At 32.1% G+C, this 19,297-nt stretch overlaps 1 protein-coding gene across 3 annotated transcripts in view; it reads left to right on the top strand.

The window, feature by feature from the left end:
* Window positions 1-19,297, top strand: part of LOC143062929 (ceramide synthase 5-like) — a 43,262-nt gene that overhangs the window by 3,358 nt on the left and 20,607 nt on the right. Inside the window, exons 1-6 of one of the 3 annotated variants that reach the window (XM_076234766.1) lie at window positions 2,232-2,482; window positions 7,302-7,506; window positions 12,185-12,311; window positions 12,625-12,731; window positions 17,243-17,300; window positions 17,666-17,716. In XM_076234766.1, the coding sequence (XP_076090881.1) occupies window positions 7,328-7,506; window positions 12,185-12,311; window positions 12,625-12,731; window positions 17,243-17,300; window positions 17,666-17,716 (522 nt within the window). In that variant the 5' untranslated portion in view covers window positions 2,232-2,482; window positions 7,302-7,327. Of the gene's footprint in view, window positions 1-2,231; window positions 2,483-3,972; window positions 4,103-7,301; window positions 7,507-12,184; window positions 12,312-12,624; window positions 12,732-17,242; window positions 17,301-17,665; window positions 17,717-19,297 lie in introns of those variants that run through there. The other 2 variants (XM_076234767.1, XM_076234768.1) reach the window with 2 other exon arrangements.

The following is a 19,297-nucleotide window of genomic DNA, read 5'->3' as shown; positions in this document are numbered from 1 at the left end:
GGTCAAGGTCATGTTATATTTTGCTTGTTATCGTTATTCAAAAGAAACTGTTACAGTAAATGATATGATTTGTTTGCCAAATTGCTGTTTACAAAAAGGTGCGACTTCAATCTATTCAGTCGAAGTGTTTTGGTTAACCCTTATTGGAGTGTTCTCCCTTATGTATTTGAAATCAGTATGTCTCTACAACCATATAAATGATTGACCTGGGGTCTTTTGATTTGAGATCACTGACCTATGACCTTGAAATTGAGGTCAAGGTCAAAGGTCAATTTGACATTCTAGATTTTGACCTCTGCTAAAAATTATTTCAAGTCTTCTGCATATACCTATTAGTCTTATTTTTTATATCATTTTGAAGAACCAAATAACATCAACAAGGAGTGACATTTTATAACATCGTTTTTTAAATTTCATTCTTATTATCGAGGTGGAAAGACCTTCGGTTGTTCTCTGAAGAATTGGTTTTTAATTTAAATAGAGTTAGTAAACACATAACAGTATAACATAAGCTCATCGATGGTTTAAACCCGACAAGTCCGTATATAATCCATGCACAAAAAGTTAAATAGATATATATTACAGATTTACATGCATGCATAAAACATATCATGCACAATGCAGATACACATTTACACTTTAAAAGCATACATATGTCCATAGATACATGCCATACAACAGTCATATCATGCATTTTAAAGAATTCGTAGGCTAAAAGCTTCGAAAAATAAAAAGCATAGTTTTTTTTTGAACGAGTACATAAAGCATTTAGTGTATTAAATTTTATCGTAGAAACCAAGATTAGTTTCATGATAGTTCATAACCATGTGCAGTATATTACCCATGTCCTTATGCTGAAAAATGCATGTTGTAGATCAAATCAAATATAACGATTGAAAAAATAGAAGCTAAAAATATCGGTAGTATACCTGGGGAAAAAGATACATACCAAGGTTTGTAACAGACATTCACGTCACCACAATTATCAATTATAAATTTAAAAAAATCTTAATGTAATAAGAAAGTAATAACATACAGGTCTGAGTTAAAATGGAAAAAAAAATAAATACCTGAATACAACTTGAATGCACATTCAACAACAAAAAAGCAATATACATTATGCAAATGTTTATATAAAATCTTTAATATAAAATCAAAACAGCTACAATATTGAAAGGCTTGAACATGTCATACAGTGTCAGATTTTTTTTTTAGTAATACCAAAATATTTCATAATGTCTTTCATAATATTTCTCAGAAATTACTAGTATTTAAAAAATGTTTCTTGAAATTCAGTTTCATCTAGGGCAAATATCATGCAATTTCTAGTTTTGCAAGTATTGAAAATTTCTGTTTGTACACTGAGTCAAGTTCCATGCATTTTATTTTTTTTTTAATCTATCAATTCATATAGTCCTGTACCATGACGTGTACTGATAATTTTAAAACGTAATATGAAAAATAAAATAAAATAATGATGCATTAATTCAAATTCAAATTCTTTATTTCATAATCACAGGGCCCTTTCAGGTATTACAAAATTTAACTCGACCATTCACACTTTTATCTACGACTTTATAAAATAATATGACTGGAAAAGAATCTATATGTAACAAAATTAAGCCTACACTAGCTATTTAAAGGTATTCTTTCATTTCGGTCAGAGGCGGATCCAGCTATTTTGAAAAGGGGTTCTAACTATCCTATATGTCCCCTTCAAATACATTGATCGTCAAAAAAGGGGGGTTATCCGGAACCCCCTTTTGGATCCTCCACTGCACGTGTAAAGCCGACATGTACATGCTATACCAGAGGCGGATTTAGGGGGCAGGGGGCCTGCCCCCCCTTTTTAAGAAAATATTTGGTTGATTATATAGGGAATCACTGAAGCGCAACGGGAGCGGGCCCCACTTATGAAAATTTCTAGATCCGCCACTGTATACAATCATTAGACATCAACCATTTGCTCTTATAAACCTTGTGGCATAATTTAATGCAGATAATTCGCGGACCTAAAGCTATGGTTCAACAGCTTCCATTGTACAATCATGACGATGTTGAAAACTACATCCTCCACTACATCCTCATTCGAAGCGCATGAACGTAAAATAGGTCATCAACCCAAAAACCCAAATGACTGTGTCTCTAGTTATCTGATTGTGTAGAATGTGATGTAACCATTTAAAACCATTCTTGTGTAACAGGTAAATGGAAGAATACCTTTAAATAGCTAGTGGTCAGGATTAGACGTGTAAACAAACATGTCTGATTGTAATTTAGAGCTTTAAACGACGGAGTCCGTGGTATAGATTTACTGATGTTTTACCGTTCGACTCGGAACTTACTACTCGAAGGCCTTTACTTTTTACGATGAAAATAGGGTGCGGAATTTAGGTCGGTTGAAGCAAGTCATTTCTTTGTTAACTGTTTATCAGTTTATGTAGAGAATATAGTTATCCTGGATAGATTACTCTTCATAAAAGTAAGTAAACAAATAATTTTCATAAATATATTTGTTATAGATTAATTTTTGAACCGTGACCTGTGCCATGGCGGCTTTATAATGTGAAAGCAAGTGTGACCATTTATTCAATGCATGCCATATTTGACTGTTTAAAAAAAGCACACAAATGACACCGGCATGTGCACATGTACATATTATATAATTATCGTGTTTAGTGTAGTGATAGAAGAGTATGATGGTTCTCGGGTCTCATAAATTTCCTTGAAAGTTATATCCGATATTCTTTGGTTTCTTAGCAACACGACGCTTTAGTTTAATCGATTTTTTATACTACTTACCTATAAACGAAAGTCTACCTTAATCTTAATACACAATCGATTTAATTTTGATATGTATAAACTTTAATGGGTAGTTTGTAATTTGAATTTGATACCAATAAACACTTGAATGCATGCACAAAAACTATCTTTTTTTAGGCCCCGATCTGCATGGTTTGTTATAAATGTTTACTGCAATCATGACAATGAACATATATATATATATGTTAATTTCTTATTGACGATTGTTTAATTGAAGAATATAGGGTTCCAGATTGCTACAATGAAATTATGTGTTATGGTTTGATAGTTATGATTTAAATCCTAAATCATAGAAGTTCGTGAGAGTCCAATATCCCCAATACCATTTTTACCTATCGTATGATTTTAAATTACCGTTCAAGGGTTGAAAACCAGGATTTAATTACTCCACAGTTCAACATTTGTGTTCAATGTTCAACAGGAAAATACTTGTTTTTATTAAACATTATCTCTTATTATTTTATCCTGATCTTTACACCCATATGCAGGGTCAAGGCAAACATACACGTTTTATTTACTACGAAGATATAGTACATTAAATAAACAATCATTGTAAAACAAACAGGACACGTTTTTTCTGACAACATTATGAGCTAGCATGCGATCTGAATTGTGTAAGATTCTTTTTTTTAGGGGGTGGGGTGGGGTGGGGATGGGGGTAGAGATTAATAACTCTCATCATAATCATCAGCCACTTGCCAGGAACCGGGTACATGTAAATCACATGACATTCTTAAATTATAGAACGTGACCACTATGTAAAACCCATGACATTCTTTTAAATTATAGGACGTGACCACTTTTGAAGACATTGGTACTTATCACACGGGGAAATTCTATTTTAAAGATCTGATAAGGAGATATTTAAATCGGGGACATTCAATATTGAATTACCTTTTTCCATTTTAAATTGATAATAAAGGAGTACATTTATTATAAATATAAAATGTCATGACATGTACTTTACAAACACACATTATACCACATTACGTTAGCAATTATAATAAAATTACATCTTCTTTTAATCAGCTATTTAGTCACTTGTTACTGCTATCCCCCTACAGACATTTGTTGTGGACTGACTCAGAATGACCAGGTGAATTCAAATTATTTGTTTCCTTCTACAGTCGGGGGCAAAGGATAACTCTTGACTGACTGGAGAGAGACATTGATCTGTGTGTATTATGAAAATCAACATTTTCTTCCGGATTTTACGTTAAACGGAATTCTGTTTTTGATTAGTATTAGTCCTTTTGATCAAGATTCTACTAAATTTTGGGTGAGTAGCAATCCTGATCGATGACTTTATAACAAAATTCTAAAACATTTCATTCCATATTGATTAGGAATACAATTTATCTTGTCTGCATAAATTATATTATAACGTCCTATATTATGACCTTGCATGCAGCCTAAGGAATATAACCTAAAACTGGTAAATATCGATGTTGTATTTAAGTCTGTTTATTCGGTTCATAATGGTCAATGAAGGGCTCTTTAAATTTATTCAAATATATGAAATGTTAACCCTCAAGGCTCAACAGATTAATTAGGAATTGAATTTCAAACCGTTTTTTTCACAAAACGTCAGAACATTAATTATTATATTTGTTTTTTATGCACACTCATTTGAAGATTAAAGAAAAACAATAAGTGTCACTTCAGATAAATATACTTCATATATCGTTCTCCAATAGGGACGTTTACATTATTTTCGATTAAGAGTGGTATTTTCCGTAAGGGAAGTTTATTTTTATTTTTTCTCTCACAAAATACAATTTTGAGGAGAATTAGCTAGCCCTCTTTCCTTCCAATTTTGGTCCATTTCCCTCTCTGTTTCCACTTCCTGAGCTTTCCCCTCCTCACCCGTTCTACCACTTCGAAATTCTGGACTTTTTTTATTGGTTGTCTGAAACGTCTGCAATGCAGTGTGTCTCGGACTTTGATCCTCTTTTCAGAGTGTAGGGAATATTGATTTGCTGTAAAATTGCATGTATAAATAGCAATTTGAGGAAGTTGAATTATACAACATGTACATTTATACAACAATGTACTTGTAAATAATATGAGTATATTAGAATCGTAATTTGTAAGTGCTTAGTCCTAAGTTCTACATACTTCAAATTTACAGTTTAAAACGTCGTTGTCTATCTCGTGGACTTGATACATCTGTACTTGGAACTTGAAGTTGGAAGCCTAACAAATTAACTCCATTCCAAATACATTTCCCAAAAGATTCCCAATTGTTGTCCCAATTGTTGTCCAAAGGTTCTTTATGTAACAACTGGATTGGATCATTTCAAAGGATGCAATTCCAGTTTTGGTAAATTTCCTGGAAGTTTTTTTTTATATATCAACATGATAAATCTAGATTGAGAAAAGCCCAAATCAACCATATATGAGGGGGAGGACAGGGGTAAGGGAGACTAGGAGAAAGGGGGTAGGAGAAAGGAGAGGAAGGCTGGGAGAAAGGAGAAAAAGTTGGAGAAAGGAGAAAAAATAAAATATCTCTCCTTTTAAAAATTTTTCTAATATTTCAAGAAAAAATATCTCAAAAGGAGATGTTTTATTCTAATGGAGAAAGGAGAAGAGGGGTGGGGGAAGGGAGAAGGGTACCCCCTGTCCTCCCTCTCATTATATTATTGGAAACATTATGACCCAAATGTTGACATGAAAGGGGGTCATGAACGTTAAGAATGTGATTCCAATTTTGATAAATTTATGAAAGTCTCTCAGAACAATATTGATTAGTACTTAGAAGCAGCTATTAATACAATGACAACTAAGCAAACATATTTTGAGAATTTCATGATTAAATTATAACTCAAACTTTGACATGGAACAAGTTGATAACATAAGGGTGTGATTCCATTTTGTTAATGTTCCTGGAAGTCTTTTAGTACAATAACAAAGTTTTCTAGCAAATATTTATTTTTGGAATTCAAATGACCTTAACTTTGTTATGGAATAATTGAATTTCAAAAGAATGTGATTCCAGATTTGTAAGTTTCCTGAAGGGCTCCGAGAACTATATTTTGGAAAATCTCCCAGCAACCATATATTTTTGTAGACATAATAACCTTGACTATGGCATGGAACAATTGAACTTCAAAAGAATATGATTCCAAGTTTTGGTAAATTTTCTGGAAGTCTAAAAACTATATTTTGGGCAATGTCCTAGCAACTATATATATTTTTGGAAACATAATGACCATAACTTGACATGGAACAATTGAATTTCAAAAAGATGTGATTCCAAATTTTGGTAAATTTCCTGGAAGTCTCATAGAACAATAATGATTTGAACATCTAGTAAATAGATATAGTGGGAATTGTTATGAACAAAAGTTTGATATGGAAGAATTTAATTTCAAAAGAATGTGAATCCATAATGGTATATTACCTGGAAGTCTCCAACATTGTCTGAGAACACTAATAATTGGAAAATTTTCCTAGCAACCATATATTTTTTGAGACATTATGACTACAGCTTTGATAGGGAACACTTGAATTTCAAAAGGATGAGACTCTAAATTTGGTTAATGTCCTTGAAGTCTCTTTCCAAACAATAATGATTGGGGAAAGCTAAAATCAAATATATTTTTGTTGAAATATCTGGAGACCAAAACTCAAACACAGAATTCCGAACAATCGAATTTCAAAAGGTAAATTTTGGTAAAGTAAAGTTTCTGTGCAAACATATATTATGAGAATCTCTTTAACCTTAACTTTGACATTGAACAATTGAATTTTAAAAAGATGTCTATCCCAATTTTGTTACATCCAATGGAAGTGTCAGACCATTGAATAACTATTTGGAAAAGCAGCAATCAACTATATATATGTTTTTGGGAACATGGCCAAAACAATGACAAGCAACAATTGAAATTCAAAAGGATAGGATTCCAACTTTGATAAATTACCTTGAAGTCTCTGTAGGCAAAAACAATCTTATTTCAGGAATTGTTATGACCCAATCTTGACATGGAACCGAAAATTTCAAGTTCAAAAGTATGTGACTCTTTGAGCAATACTTTGTCCTTTGACTTTTCAAAATGTTAACAACAGACAGTAGTAATTAGACCCTATGTATTATTGTTTAGAAAGATTCATCTAGTACAGTAGCAGATCCAGAAATTTTCACAAGTGGGGACCCAATGACTGCCTAAGAGAGGGCCCTGCTCTGGTCATGCTTCAGTAAGAGCCTATATAATCAACCATTTTTTTCTTCAAGAAAAGTGAAGGCCTGAGCCCCCTCTAAAGCTGCATCTGTAGAAAAGTGGAAGCCTGAGCCCCCTCTAAAGCTGCCTCTGTAGAAAAGTGGAGGCCTGAGCCCCCTCTAAAGGTGCCTCTGTAGAAAAGCAGAGGCCTGAGCCCCCTCTAAAGCTGCCTCTGTAGCACCATATTAGTTGAATGTTCTCAGTTTTAAAGTAGTAAAATAATTCTGATCCTTGACCAAATGTGTTATTGTTTTACAGGTTTAGAATAATAACCTGCATTCATTATGGAGACAGTTCGTGGATGGATTGAGACCAGTAGTAGCGGGTTCCTTTTGGACTTTTATAAGCCAGATGAGCTCAGCAAAGAGAACCCAGGTTCATACTTTCCAAAGACTTCCCATATGTTCTTCCAATCAATTGTGTTTGGCTTATTTCTTATAGTAGTGAGATGGATTATGGAAAGGTAAATTAATGTTTGATAAAATATAGTTTAAGGCTTGACATCATACAATTTGCAACAATAAATCAGACAGACTAATATATTTTAGCTAAGTGATTTTATTGTCATTGTTGATGAATTGAAACAAAAAGGACATACAGTGTATAGAATAATTAAAGAAAGTAAAGATCCAATCAAATATTATGGTAACAAAGTAAGTAAATAGAAAATTATGCAATTCAGTTCAATTCAAAGTTTTATTTCCATATAAACTTTACAGTTTGTGACATATAATGACAACAAAAACAAATGAAGACAATAACTAGGTAACACATTATATACATTTTATATACAAATTCAGGTAAATATTAAAGGGTCCCCTGTCCTCAGTTCCATTGACTTTTTTTTTATAAAGGATCCTAGTTTTAAAGAACTTTCCTTTAGTTCTTTAAGTGATTTATCTTTTCTGGAAAATTTAACTTTTAAATATAGTAAACTGTTGGCAAAACTTGTGTTTTAAATTATCAAATTTAACCTTCTTGAGTGGAGAAATATTGCACTAGATACAGGGGTAGAATCTATATAACATTTTTGTACAATTCTGCATTCACCAGCTGTTAAAATGATGTCAAAGTTCTAACTGAATTAAGTGTGACTTTTCAGGAACAGGAAATTCTGAAATACCAAAGTTTGTTTTGAAAAGGAGTAGGTCCAGTAAGACCCCTTTTTGGCCCCAAAATATAGCAGTTATACAAATTTGTTAAAATGTAAACTTTTAGTTATTCATTGGACAGTAGATTGCTTCTGCTACATAAATTTGGGCTGATTTTGACAATACAATACACATATATCGGGTACTAGCACCATTAACTCATGCTAAATTACTGAAATCTTCACAATTCTAGCATTTTTGTTAAATTTTAGACGGTTTTCGTGTAAAACGAAAGTGGCCGCATTCGTGTTCATCCTTAATATTGAAATGTAAGTTGTATTTTATGATAATACATACCATATATAAAGGTTGAGGATGAACACGGATGCGGCCACTTTCATTTTTGACAAAAACCATCTGAAAAATGACATTTTTCGGCATATTTGGTAGATTTTTCGTATTTTAGCTTCAATCGGTGCGTTTTTATGACTTAATCAGTTAAAATCTTTCACATAAACTAATTGATTCAAATAAAATAGACACAAGTGTTTAAAAAGTGGTCAAAATCTTTCGTCAGATGAACATGAAATTTGAGGCCAAAATCGGTCCTAACCGGACCTTCTCCTTTTGGAGATTTTAATAAAAAAAATTAAGACCACATTTCTTATGGTGCAATTGAAGGACCTGTAATGCCAAATCACCATAGAAAAATATCCGTTAAATATATGCTGCAACCTTTATTATGGAGAACATAAGTACTGTGAATTATTACCATGCCTGGTTAATTGTTTGTTTTCACATTACCTGCTTTTTATTTATCTTATTTATTGGGAACTTCTGATGCTAAATTCTGTCGAACAGATCAGTCATTGAATGTTGCACCAGTTGCGTAAACTTGTTTTTTTTCCTTTGTATTAGCACATGTTGCATTTACTTGCAAAATATTGGAAATCACATAGAAATACCAGTCAGTCATGATCATGACCGCAGATGGTATTTATTTTCCATTATAAACTGTCACTTTTAACATTTCACTGTTTATATCGTAATGAATCTAATGCAATTTCACAGTGTAGATACTATTCTGTACGCTATCCGGAAGTCGCGATTTTCGAAGCGATGATTTCCAACTGGCTAACAGGACGGTTTTGCCTACGGTAACTTTTCTCATCATTTGTTTACTCCTATATCTACAAAGTGCTTTGAACATCTTCAAGGTATATATAGCATCATAAATATGAGTAACTGTAACAAAAACATGCATTAGAATATAAAATATACGTGTGCATCACATCAACTTGGTAGAAAAAAGTGAAATCGATGGACAATTTTGCTCTCGTAGTACAAAGCAAATAATCTTTTATTTCAAATATGTGCATCAGTTTACAGTTAAATATATACTGTTTCAATATTCTTTTCGTATTTAAGTAGAATATTCGTATTTCCCATAAAAAATATGTTTTCCTTTAGGATCCCAAAATAAATTACTGTACGATCAGTCTAGAACTGACTGTATTCTAGAAGCGATTTCAGATTTTTTGACTGTATGACCAGTCGTGATTTTGAAGAAAAAACAACAGCAGTTTGAAGGTATATACGTGTATATGTGATATTATGAACTATCCAGGGAACTATAACGTGTAATTACTTTCATCAGACAATACAAATATATTTCTGATGATTTTTTTAGACGGCAAAATAATTGTATTTTTGTTCCATCAGTCTTATTTAAAATCAAATGCCTAAAAAGTAATACATGATTCGCTTGTGGACTTTGTAATATTGTATCGTTGCAGTTATCTGTTTAGCTATTACACTCTAAAAATTGTGTTTAGAGCCTAAACTCTTTCCTAAACATATTGATGAAACCGATTTTTGACATTTTTTAAATCTAAACACGTTTAATATTTGATGTGCTAACAGCCTAAACGTGTTAAGTTATAAAGTGCTTAGACTGTAAACATGTTTAATTATAAAGTGTTTAGACCAGAAACATGTTTAGCTGAAAAGTGCTTAGACTGTAAACATGTTTAACTATGAAGTGTTTTATCTGGAAACATGTTGAACTGTGAAGTGTTTTGTCTGGAAACACGTTTAGCTGTGAAGTGTTTTGAATGTAAACATGTTTAGACCATATAGTATAAAGTAACCCCATAAAAGATTTTTACTAAAATTCGAAATAGACGGTACACAATACAGTCATTATCATTTATGATAAGGAATCCGAATAAGATTAATTAATAGTTATATCAGAGACGGATTCAAAAAAAGGGGATCCGGCATTTTGAAACCCTTTTTTAACTATCAATTCATTTGTATGGGAACATATATTTGGAATCCCCTTTTCTCCTGGATTGGACCCCTCTCCATTTAAAAATGGCTGGAACCCCCAATGTATATTAAGTCGTTTATGAGGAGATGCGCTTACAAAACCGGTGAAACATATTGTACCGGTCCGACGGACGAACGGAAAGACGGACTTCTTTATCACTATAACCCCCCGCTTGACAAAGTGGTGTACAATTGAGTGTCAAAAAGACAGTTTTCTCGTTTGAATTGTTTTAAATTGTCTTATCGGGGCCTTTTATAGCTCACTATGCGGTATGGGCTTTGCTCATTGTTGAAGGCCGTACGGTGACTTATAGTTGTTAATGTCTGTGTCATTTTGGTCTTTTGTGGATAGTTGTCTCATTGGCAATCATACCACATCTTTTTTATATAGCTCTACATCTTAAACGAAGTGAAGGAACTGTGATCAATTATAGGCTACAGTACGGCCTCGAATGTGTGTAAATACATGCATTTTTATATAACAACTAAATCTGTGTGTTTGTACAATTTTTAGTATAACGGAGGACATTTCTGAAACTTATATACTAGTATACATCAAACCTTCCTCTTATTTTAGCAACATTTAAACATCCTTATACTTAATGTAGTAAGTCGAGTACACCCTATCAAGCTAAAACATGTTTCATAAGTTTTCAGGATGTGAATGTATTGAAATATATTTGTGTTATTTAGAAAAATGCCACCTTCTAATGTATCGTAAATAACTTTGAAATCACCACTAGAATACAGTGACATAAAGACTGATCATACAGTTTTAAAATAAACAAGCGAGACTGATCGTACAGTGAGAAATTCAAACAAGTGTAATTTTCTTATTTCTGGCTTCAAAGATCTGGTTGAAACTTTTACCACCACTTGAAATATACTTCATTGAGTTAATTAAGTCTGGTTTTTACGTTAATTTGTACACTAAGAGGGCAAAAAGATTGTTTTTAGGTTCGTCGACTGATTTTTCTTAGTGATGCACTTGAAAATCTCTTGATTAAGGCAAAGACACGAATATTGAATGTGCGGAATTTAATTCTAAACCATTTGAGAATATCGATGTCGGCTGAATTAATCATTAAGCAATGTACAGATGATCAACTTACCGTTTAATTCAGTATACCCATCAAATTTAAAATGTGATCTAAAAAGTTCTCGCTTCGAAAATCGCGACTTCCGGATAGCGTACAGAATAGTATCTACACTGTGAATTTTGTTATAAATGACTCAGTAATAATGAATTATTTAGAAACATTTTAAGTGAAAATTATTTAATAAAATATATTTATATGCAATATGAGAAGTAGATATCTATTCGTCTCTTAATATTAACATTCAATTTCCTGTAGTTCATCATCTTTGCCAGCCAAGAGGAGGGTGCAAGATAATAATAAAACCCTTGGCTAGCCAATGGCAGATCCAGAAATTTTCATAAGTGGGGGCCCACTGACTGTCTAAGAGGGGGGCCGCTTTGGTCATGCTTCAGTGATTCCCTATATAATCAACCAAATTTTTCCCAGAAAAATGGGGGGGCCCCCTCTAAATCCGCCTCTGCTAGCGAAGATGATACATGCAGGAGGAATAAATACACTTGATTTCCTACCAAAATATATATATACATTTATTGTAACTTTTTTTTTTACAAATTTAAGTAATTATATATATTCATAGAAGGTATACACCAATTTATAGAATAAATTCTTTACTTTGTAGATCAATATTTAAACCAGTTGGAGTATTATGGGGTATAAAAGACAAAAAAGTATATAAAATAGCAGACATTCCAGAACTTGAAAAGGCTTATAACCTATCAAAGACACTTCCACATAAAACTGTACAGGTACGTAGAAACTGCATAAACTAAAAGGTATATATCTAATTACACACAAATAGTATAATGAAATAAGAATTAATAGACTTCTAAATAGTTCTTTATGAGTCAGTTTGGAGAGTTTTTTTCACTCAGTGTAGAAAGAAAATAAAACAAATGACAATTTTTTATGTAAACATGGTAAAAGAAAGTTGTAAAAATAAAAAAAAAACTTAAAATAGTTTTTGTTGAAGGACAAAGCTAACATCTACTTCCTTCGGTCCCTCGTGCAAGGTTGTCTCCTTATTGACATATAACATTATCATATTATTGTTATTTATAGACATTAACGAAGAAGACAAGTCTGACGGAGAGACAAATACAGATATGGATAAGGAAACGATACCAAAGAGATGCTCCAAGTACAATGCAGAGGTTTTGTGAAAGCAGGTATTATTGCTTACATCCACCTCATTTGAACACTAATGGAGAGATGCCTCATTGGCAATCATACCACATCTTTTTATTTTTATGTTATAATTTGTTCCCTGTTTATATACTGTGGATTCATTTATTTTCGTCGGTACCAAATTTCATGGATTGAGATGGTTTCATTAATGTTTAGTTGGCAGGTGGTTTTTCAAAAGTCAGCATTCAAGCCTACAGAAACTATGTAATTTGTTCAACCTAGAATTTGCGGTTTGCCTGAACCAAGGAAATCCACACAAAAATGGTATCCCACGAATAAAAAAATTTTGTTACATCTTTTGACATCAGACTCGGACTTCTCTTGAACTGAATTTTAATGTGCGTATTGTTATTCTTTTACTTTTCTACATTGGCTAGAGGTATAGGGGGAGGGTTGAGATCTCATAAACATGTTTAACCCCGCCGCAATTTTGCGCCTGTCCCAAGTCAGGAGCCTCTGGCCTTTGTTAGTCTTGTATGATTTTAAATTTTAGTTTCTTGTGTATAATTCGGAGTTAAGTATGACGTCCATTATCACTGTACTATTATGCATATTTTAGGGGCCAGCTGAAGGACACCTACGGGTGCGGGAATTTTCGTTACATTGAAGACCCATTGGTTGCCTTCGGCTGTTGTTTGCTCTATGGTCGGGTGGTTGTCGCTTTGACATATTCACCATTTCCTTTCTCAATTTTACATTATTTGATTATTAGTGTCTATGATCCTATTAAGAAAATATATCAATGATTTATGAAAAAAGTTTCAAATTGATTTTATTGTAACAGCATACAATTTTTTGTCTGAAAGCATAATATACCTTACTCTCTAATTATCTTTCATGCAAAACATCAATATACTTTTTAACTTTCTTGAGGTTGTGCACTAGTCTGGAACACAAAACAATGACTTGGAAATTGGTATTTTCTGCTACTCCTCAAAGCATGCAGCACTCTGGAGTAAGAGCAAATAAGTGAAAATGAGTGTGTTCATTTAGGATGCCATGTCTTCTTACAAACCTGTATGTTGTGAGCTTACACCTCTGTGTTTTAGTATAGTACAAACAGGGGTTAATTACTACCTTATCATTTAATTCTAAATATGCATGAAATAATTGCTGTTAGACATTTGATAAGCAGCCTGAGACCTTACAAGCATAGAAAATATTGAAATAAGTATGAATTTATATTATGCTTGTCTGCAGTTCTGCAATACATTGTAAGCATAGCATATTGAAGTAAAAATCAGTTATTGATTTTCACATTTTTTAATGTGGAAATTTACTAGAAATTTTCTGTGCTGATTCATGCAATAAGAAGCAAATAAACTTAGGATGATTAAGCACAATGTTTTTATTATATCAATCATAAATATCAACTATCAGATGAATGCAATGATTTTTGATGTAAAATATACACTGACTGTAACATAATATCTGCCACCTCTAGTTAAAAAACGTATACCTGGAATAGGTCTACCTGCATACCCCTACTCTAGTCTTAGAAGTTAACATTGAAGGTCATAAAGTGTCAAGGTCATTGAGACTCCCCCAGTGCACTCAAGTTATTTCTCCATTGAATCAAAATGGGAGGTGTAATAATCATGGGATTTAAAAGTGTTGAATTCTGTGTTAGAGTTTTATGAGGGGGAAAAGAAATAAAGAAAAATGAAAATAGGCAAATAAAATACAGAATAGAGAATAATGGCTAAAATGATAAAAAAAAATTAGAGAAAAATGGTATAAAAAAAAAAGAAAAAAAAAGGATACCCATCTAGACCCTGTTAAAAGTTTTGTGCAAGTCCAATTACATGTACTACTGGTAGTTATGCAGGAGCCTACATGTTTTTATAATTTAATGTTAATAGTTGGACAAATATAAACAATTTTAAGAAATCACCAGTTTGCTAAGGATGTCCTTATGTCCGGTTAAGAAATTTGTGTCAAATGATCTAAATCAAAATTTGAATTATCACATATAACATTATGAGAAGTTTTTTCGATAGTATGCCACCAGTCATAGAGAGATACAATATTAACCATAAATGGAAATACAAAATAAAACTAATCAATCATATAATGTTTACTTTTCATAGTTTACAACTGAAAAATGTGAACAACCAAATAATTTTAAGTAATAACTTCGATTTGGTTTAGCACCAATGCAAATATAAGTCATTTACATAGAATTGAATTGAAGAACAATTTTTCCATAAAATTTAAAAAACTACATTTTTTTCCCTTTAAGTAGCCCACATCATAGTTAAATAATTTAACCATTCAGACATTTAAGCACTTATTATTTAAAAGGAAGCTCATTTTAGGATTTAAATCAGCATAAACCCTGAACTAATGTAGATTTTTTGGCTGGATCAGATAACATTATTTAACAAGGCACACAAGTCCAGGGTCAAGTTATAGGTCGATTAATTTAATCATAGATTATATGAAAATCAGATAATACAAGGTCAAACATGTTCAAGGCATTGATTATGTAACTGATTTGTATTGTAATATTTATTGGATTTGAATATATATTGAATTATAAGTAATTAGTTACAATGTACCAATAATTACACAGATGAATTAGTTTATATTAATTATTAAACAATTGGTTGTCGATAGCAGTAACATTTTTATGAAAAATGAATTTGTAATCTTCACTATTTATAGGTTTTAGCTTTGTTAAATTTGATATGTCTGAAAAATCAGAAATCTTTCTATATAGAATCTATATGTATTACTTTTCTTATTAACTATTTATGGTTTAAATCTACACAAACCCTAATATTTATTATCTATCATAACTTAACTTGCTGTAACCCAACATAAATACTTTCAAGGTACCGGTAAAACCAATGAAACTTTACCTTTTCAAATTGAAAATCAATATCTACCAGAATATCTGTATTTGAACATCCATAAATCTTTAAGAGAGATAAAGAAGGAGTTAAAACATTTTAACAAGTCCTAAATACAAAAGAAAGGTCTGCAAATTGCACATATCTTAACTAATACTTGACTTTACACGTTGTCAGATAGTTAAATTACGAGTGTACTTAACTCAGTGTACAATGTTCTTTAGAGATCGAAATCCATATCAAAGTAACTTAGACACATAATTCACATAGAAGACCTAAGTTTTTTTATGGAGTAGTGGTTTCAAAATTGATTTTTTTGTAGAGATATTAGTCTGTAAATTTGGATATCATAGGGCGGATCCAGGATTTTGTAAAAGCGGGAGATGAAATTCTAGAAAATCATGATAGATATTGTTGAGTGGAGTGAGACGAAAATTTTATGCTAAAAGATCTTATAAATTGTGAAGAATTTCTAATTTAAAAAAAAAAAAAAGAAAGAAGGGGGATGCACTAACCCATTACGCTCTATCCTGGATCTGCCACTAATCATGGACACATGTCAGCCATGCTGCTTTACTTAATTCAGGAGAAATGTATGATATACATTGCATTTCAGAAAATTATGATAATGCCTGTATTTATCAGGTATAAAAAAAATTGTATCAGATTGCAGCTTATAGCTAGGGAGATTTTACCTCGCATGATATCGCTTTATATTGTTGACAAACATATGAAAATATACCTTATCTTATTTGACTATCCAGTTACCTGTTGCTTTTTTTCCCTCACCTATCCTGTTTTGGTGCTTTTTGCATTTTTACCCCCTTAAAATAATTATCCTTTTTCGGAGGATCTGGATGGGGTTTACATAAAGAGAAAAAATGATTTAAAAAACTGAATAGAGAAAAGTTTGCCTAAAATCAAAGTACCTTGGATTCATTTATTTTTGTGGGTACCAATATTGGTGGATTAAGGAAAACTTGCATGTTTGTGGATATTTAATTTCGTGGTTTTGCTGAAGTCTGCCTACAGGCCCATAAAAAAAAATGTTATTTGTTGAACATTTAATTTCATGGTTCAATTGTACCTACGAAATCCAGGAAAATTGGTATCCATTGCATAATAATGAATCCACAGTATTGAGAATTACGGGTGCTAAAATTTAAAGTACAGAGATAATTTGGCCAAAAAAACGAAGAATAGAGAACTATGACCAAAGAAATTAATGAATACAAAAATAAAGATAACTCAATCCACACCTTCTTTTTGGATCGACCAAACTATATTCATTTTTATGTCCCATCTGTAAACAGAGGTTTTTTCATACTTGGAAACATGCATGTATACTTCTATACAGAATTCTGCTTTCTAGTTAACAGTTATTGTGTAACATACAATAAAGTTGTATGCTGTAAACCAATTAAAATCTTTTTTTAAGGTCACATGATGTTATTTTATATTTTCAAACTAATTTGCAATAATTATTGAATATTTTTTTCAAACTGTCAAAGATGTATATGTTGAAAATAGAACTGTTATTCTTTTAATACAGTCTTAAAGAATTTCTTTAAATCTTGACGATTTTTTATTTGTTTTCACAAAAAAAAACTCAAACAATATTTTTTAATTTTTTGCAGTTGGAATTGTGTGATTTTATCCATATTTGGAGTTTATGGTGTTTATGCTTTATGGGATGTAAGTATAGAAATATGTATAAGATGTATACAACACTGAAACATGTCATATCTAGCTAAATGTAACAACAAATACAAATAAAAACAAAGAGCAGGTATGCTTACTAAAGAATTGAATGCTGTTTTGGTTTTACATTTATTTTAAGAAATGAGAGCAAGTGACGTTCAAATTTCAAACTTCAAATTTGTCACCATACTTAACTGAATGACTTCATATTTGGTCAGTAGCTTGGCATTGAAGAGTTGTATTGTGTGAGCACTTTTAGAATCTGTCAGACACCTACTCCCTCTATTTTGATACTTTGAAATACCAGTTATGGACTGGGGCATGACTAACATGACATGCAAATTTTTTTTATATTTCAGAAACCATGGTTTTCTAAGGCTATGCACTGTTGGATTGGATGGCCTAATCATGTAAGTAGCATTATAAAAAAATTTAGGCGTTTAATTTGAGAAATTAGTTGGTGAAATTTTCTTTAGGTTACCCTTTTTTAGCTCACCTGGCCCAAAGGGCCAAGTGAGCTTTTCCCATCACTTGGCGTCCGTTGTCGTCGTCGTCCGTCGTTGTAACTTTTACAAAAATCTTCTCCTCTGAAACTACTGGGCCAAATTAAACCAAACTTGACCACAATCATCATTGGGGTATCTAGTTTAAAAAATGTGTGGCGTGACCCGGCCAACCAACCAAGATGGCCACCATGGCTAAAAATAGAACATAGGGGTAAAATGCAGTTTTTGGCTTATAACTCAAAAACCAAAGCATTTAGAGCAAATCTGACATGGGGTAAAATTGTTTATCAGGTCAAGATCTTTCTGCCCTCAAATGTTCAGATGAATCCGACAAACCGTTGTTGGGTTGCTGCCCCTGAATTGGGAATTTTAGGGAATTTTTGCTGTTTTTGGTTATTATCTTGAATATTATTATAGATAGAGATAAACTGTAAACAGCAATAATGTTCAGCAAAGTTAGATATACAAATAAGTCAACATGACCAAAATGGTCAGTTGACCCCTTTAGGAGTTATTGACCTTTATAGTCAATTTTTGACCATTTTTCGTAAATCTTAGAAATCTTTTACAAAAATCTTCTCCTCTGAAACTACTGGGCCAAATTAATCCAAACTTGGCCACAATCATCTTTGGGGTATCTAGTTTAAAAAATGTGTGGCGTGACCCGGCCAACCAACCAAGATGGCCACCATGGCTAAAAATAGAACATGGGGGTAAAATGCAGTTTTTGGCTTATAACTCAAAAACCGAAGCATTTAGAGCAAATCTGACAGGGTTGAAAGTGTTTATCAGGTCAAGATCTATCTGTCCTGAAATTTTCAGATGAATCGGACAACCTGTTGTTGGGTTGCTGCCCCTGAATTGGTATTTTTAAGGAAATTTTGCTGTTTTTGGTTATTATCTTGAATATTATTATACATAGAGATAAACTGTAAAATGTTCAGCAGAGTAAGATTTACAAATACGTCAACATGAACGAAATGGTCAGTTGACCCCTTTAGGAGTTATTGCCCTTTATAGTCAAATTTTAACCATTTTTCGTAAATTTTAGTAATCTTTTACAAAAATCTTCTCCTCTGAAACTACTGGGCTAAATTAATACAAACTTGGCCACAATCATCATTTTTTGTTATTGTCTTGAATATTATTATAGATAGTGATAAACTGTAAACAGCAATAATGTTCAGCAAAACAAGATCTACAAATAAGTTTTTCATAACCAAAATAGTCAATTGACCCCTTAAGGAGTTAATTTTTAGCATTTTTCATAAATTTTTAGAAAATATTTTCCTCTGTAATTACTGGGCCAAGTTCATTATAGATAGAGATAATGTTAACAAGAATGTTCAGTAAAGTAAATTCTATAAACACATCACCATCACCAAAACACAATTATGTCATGAATTTATCTGTGTCCATTGTTTAATATGCACATAGACCAAGGTGAGCGACACAGGCTCTTGAGAGCCTCTAGTTTTTTTTTAA

This window comes from Mytilus galloprovincialis, chromosome 2 (genome assembly GCF_965363235.1).
Source record: "Mytilus galloprovincialis chromosome 2, xbMytGall1.hap1.1, whole genome shotgun sequence".
NCBI lineage: Eukaryota > Metazoa > Mollusca > Bivalvia > Mytilida > Mytilidae > Mytilus > Mytilus galloprovincialis.
The sequence above is the reverse complement of the archived record's forward strand: the minus strand, read 5'-3'. Positions and strand labels throughout refer to the sequence as shown.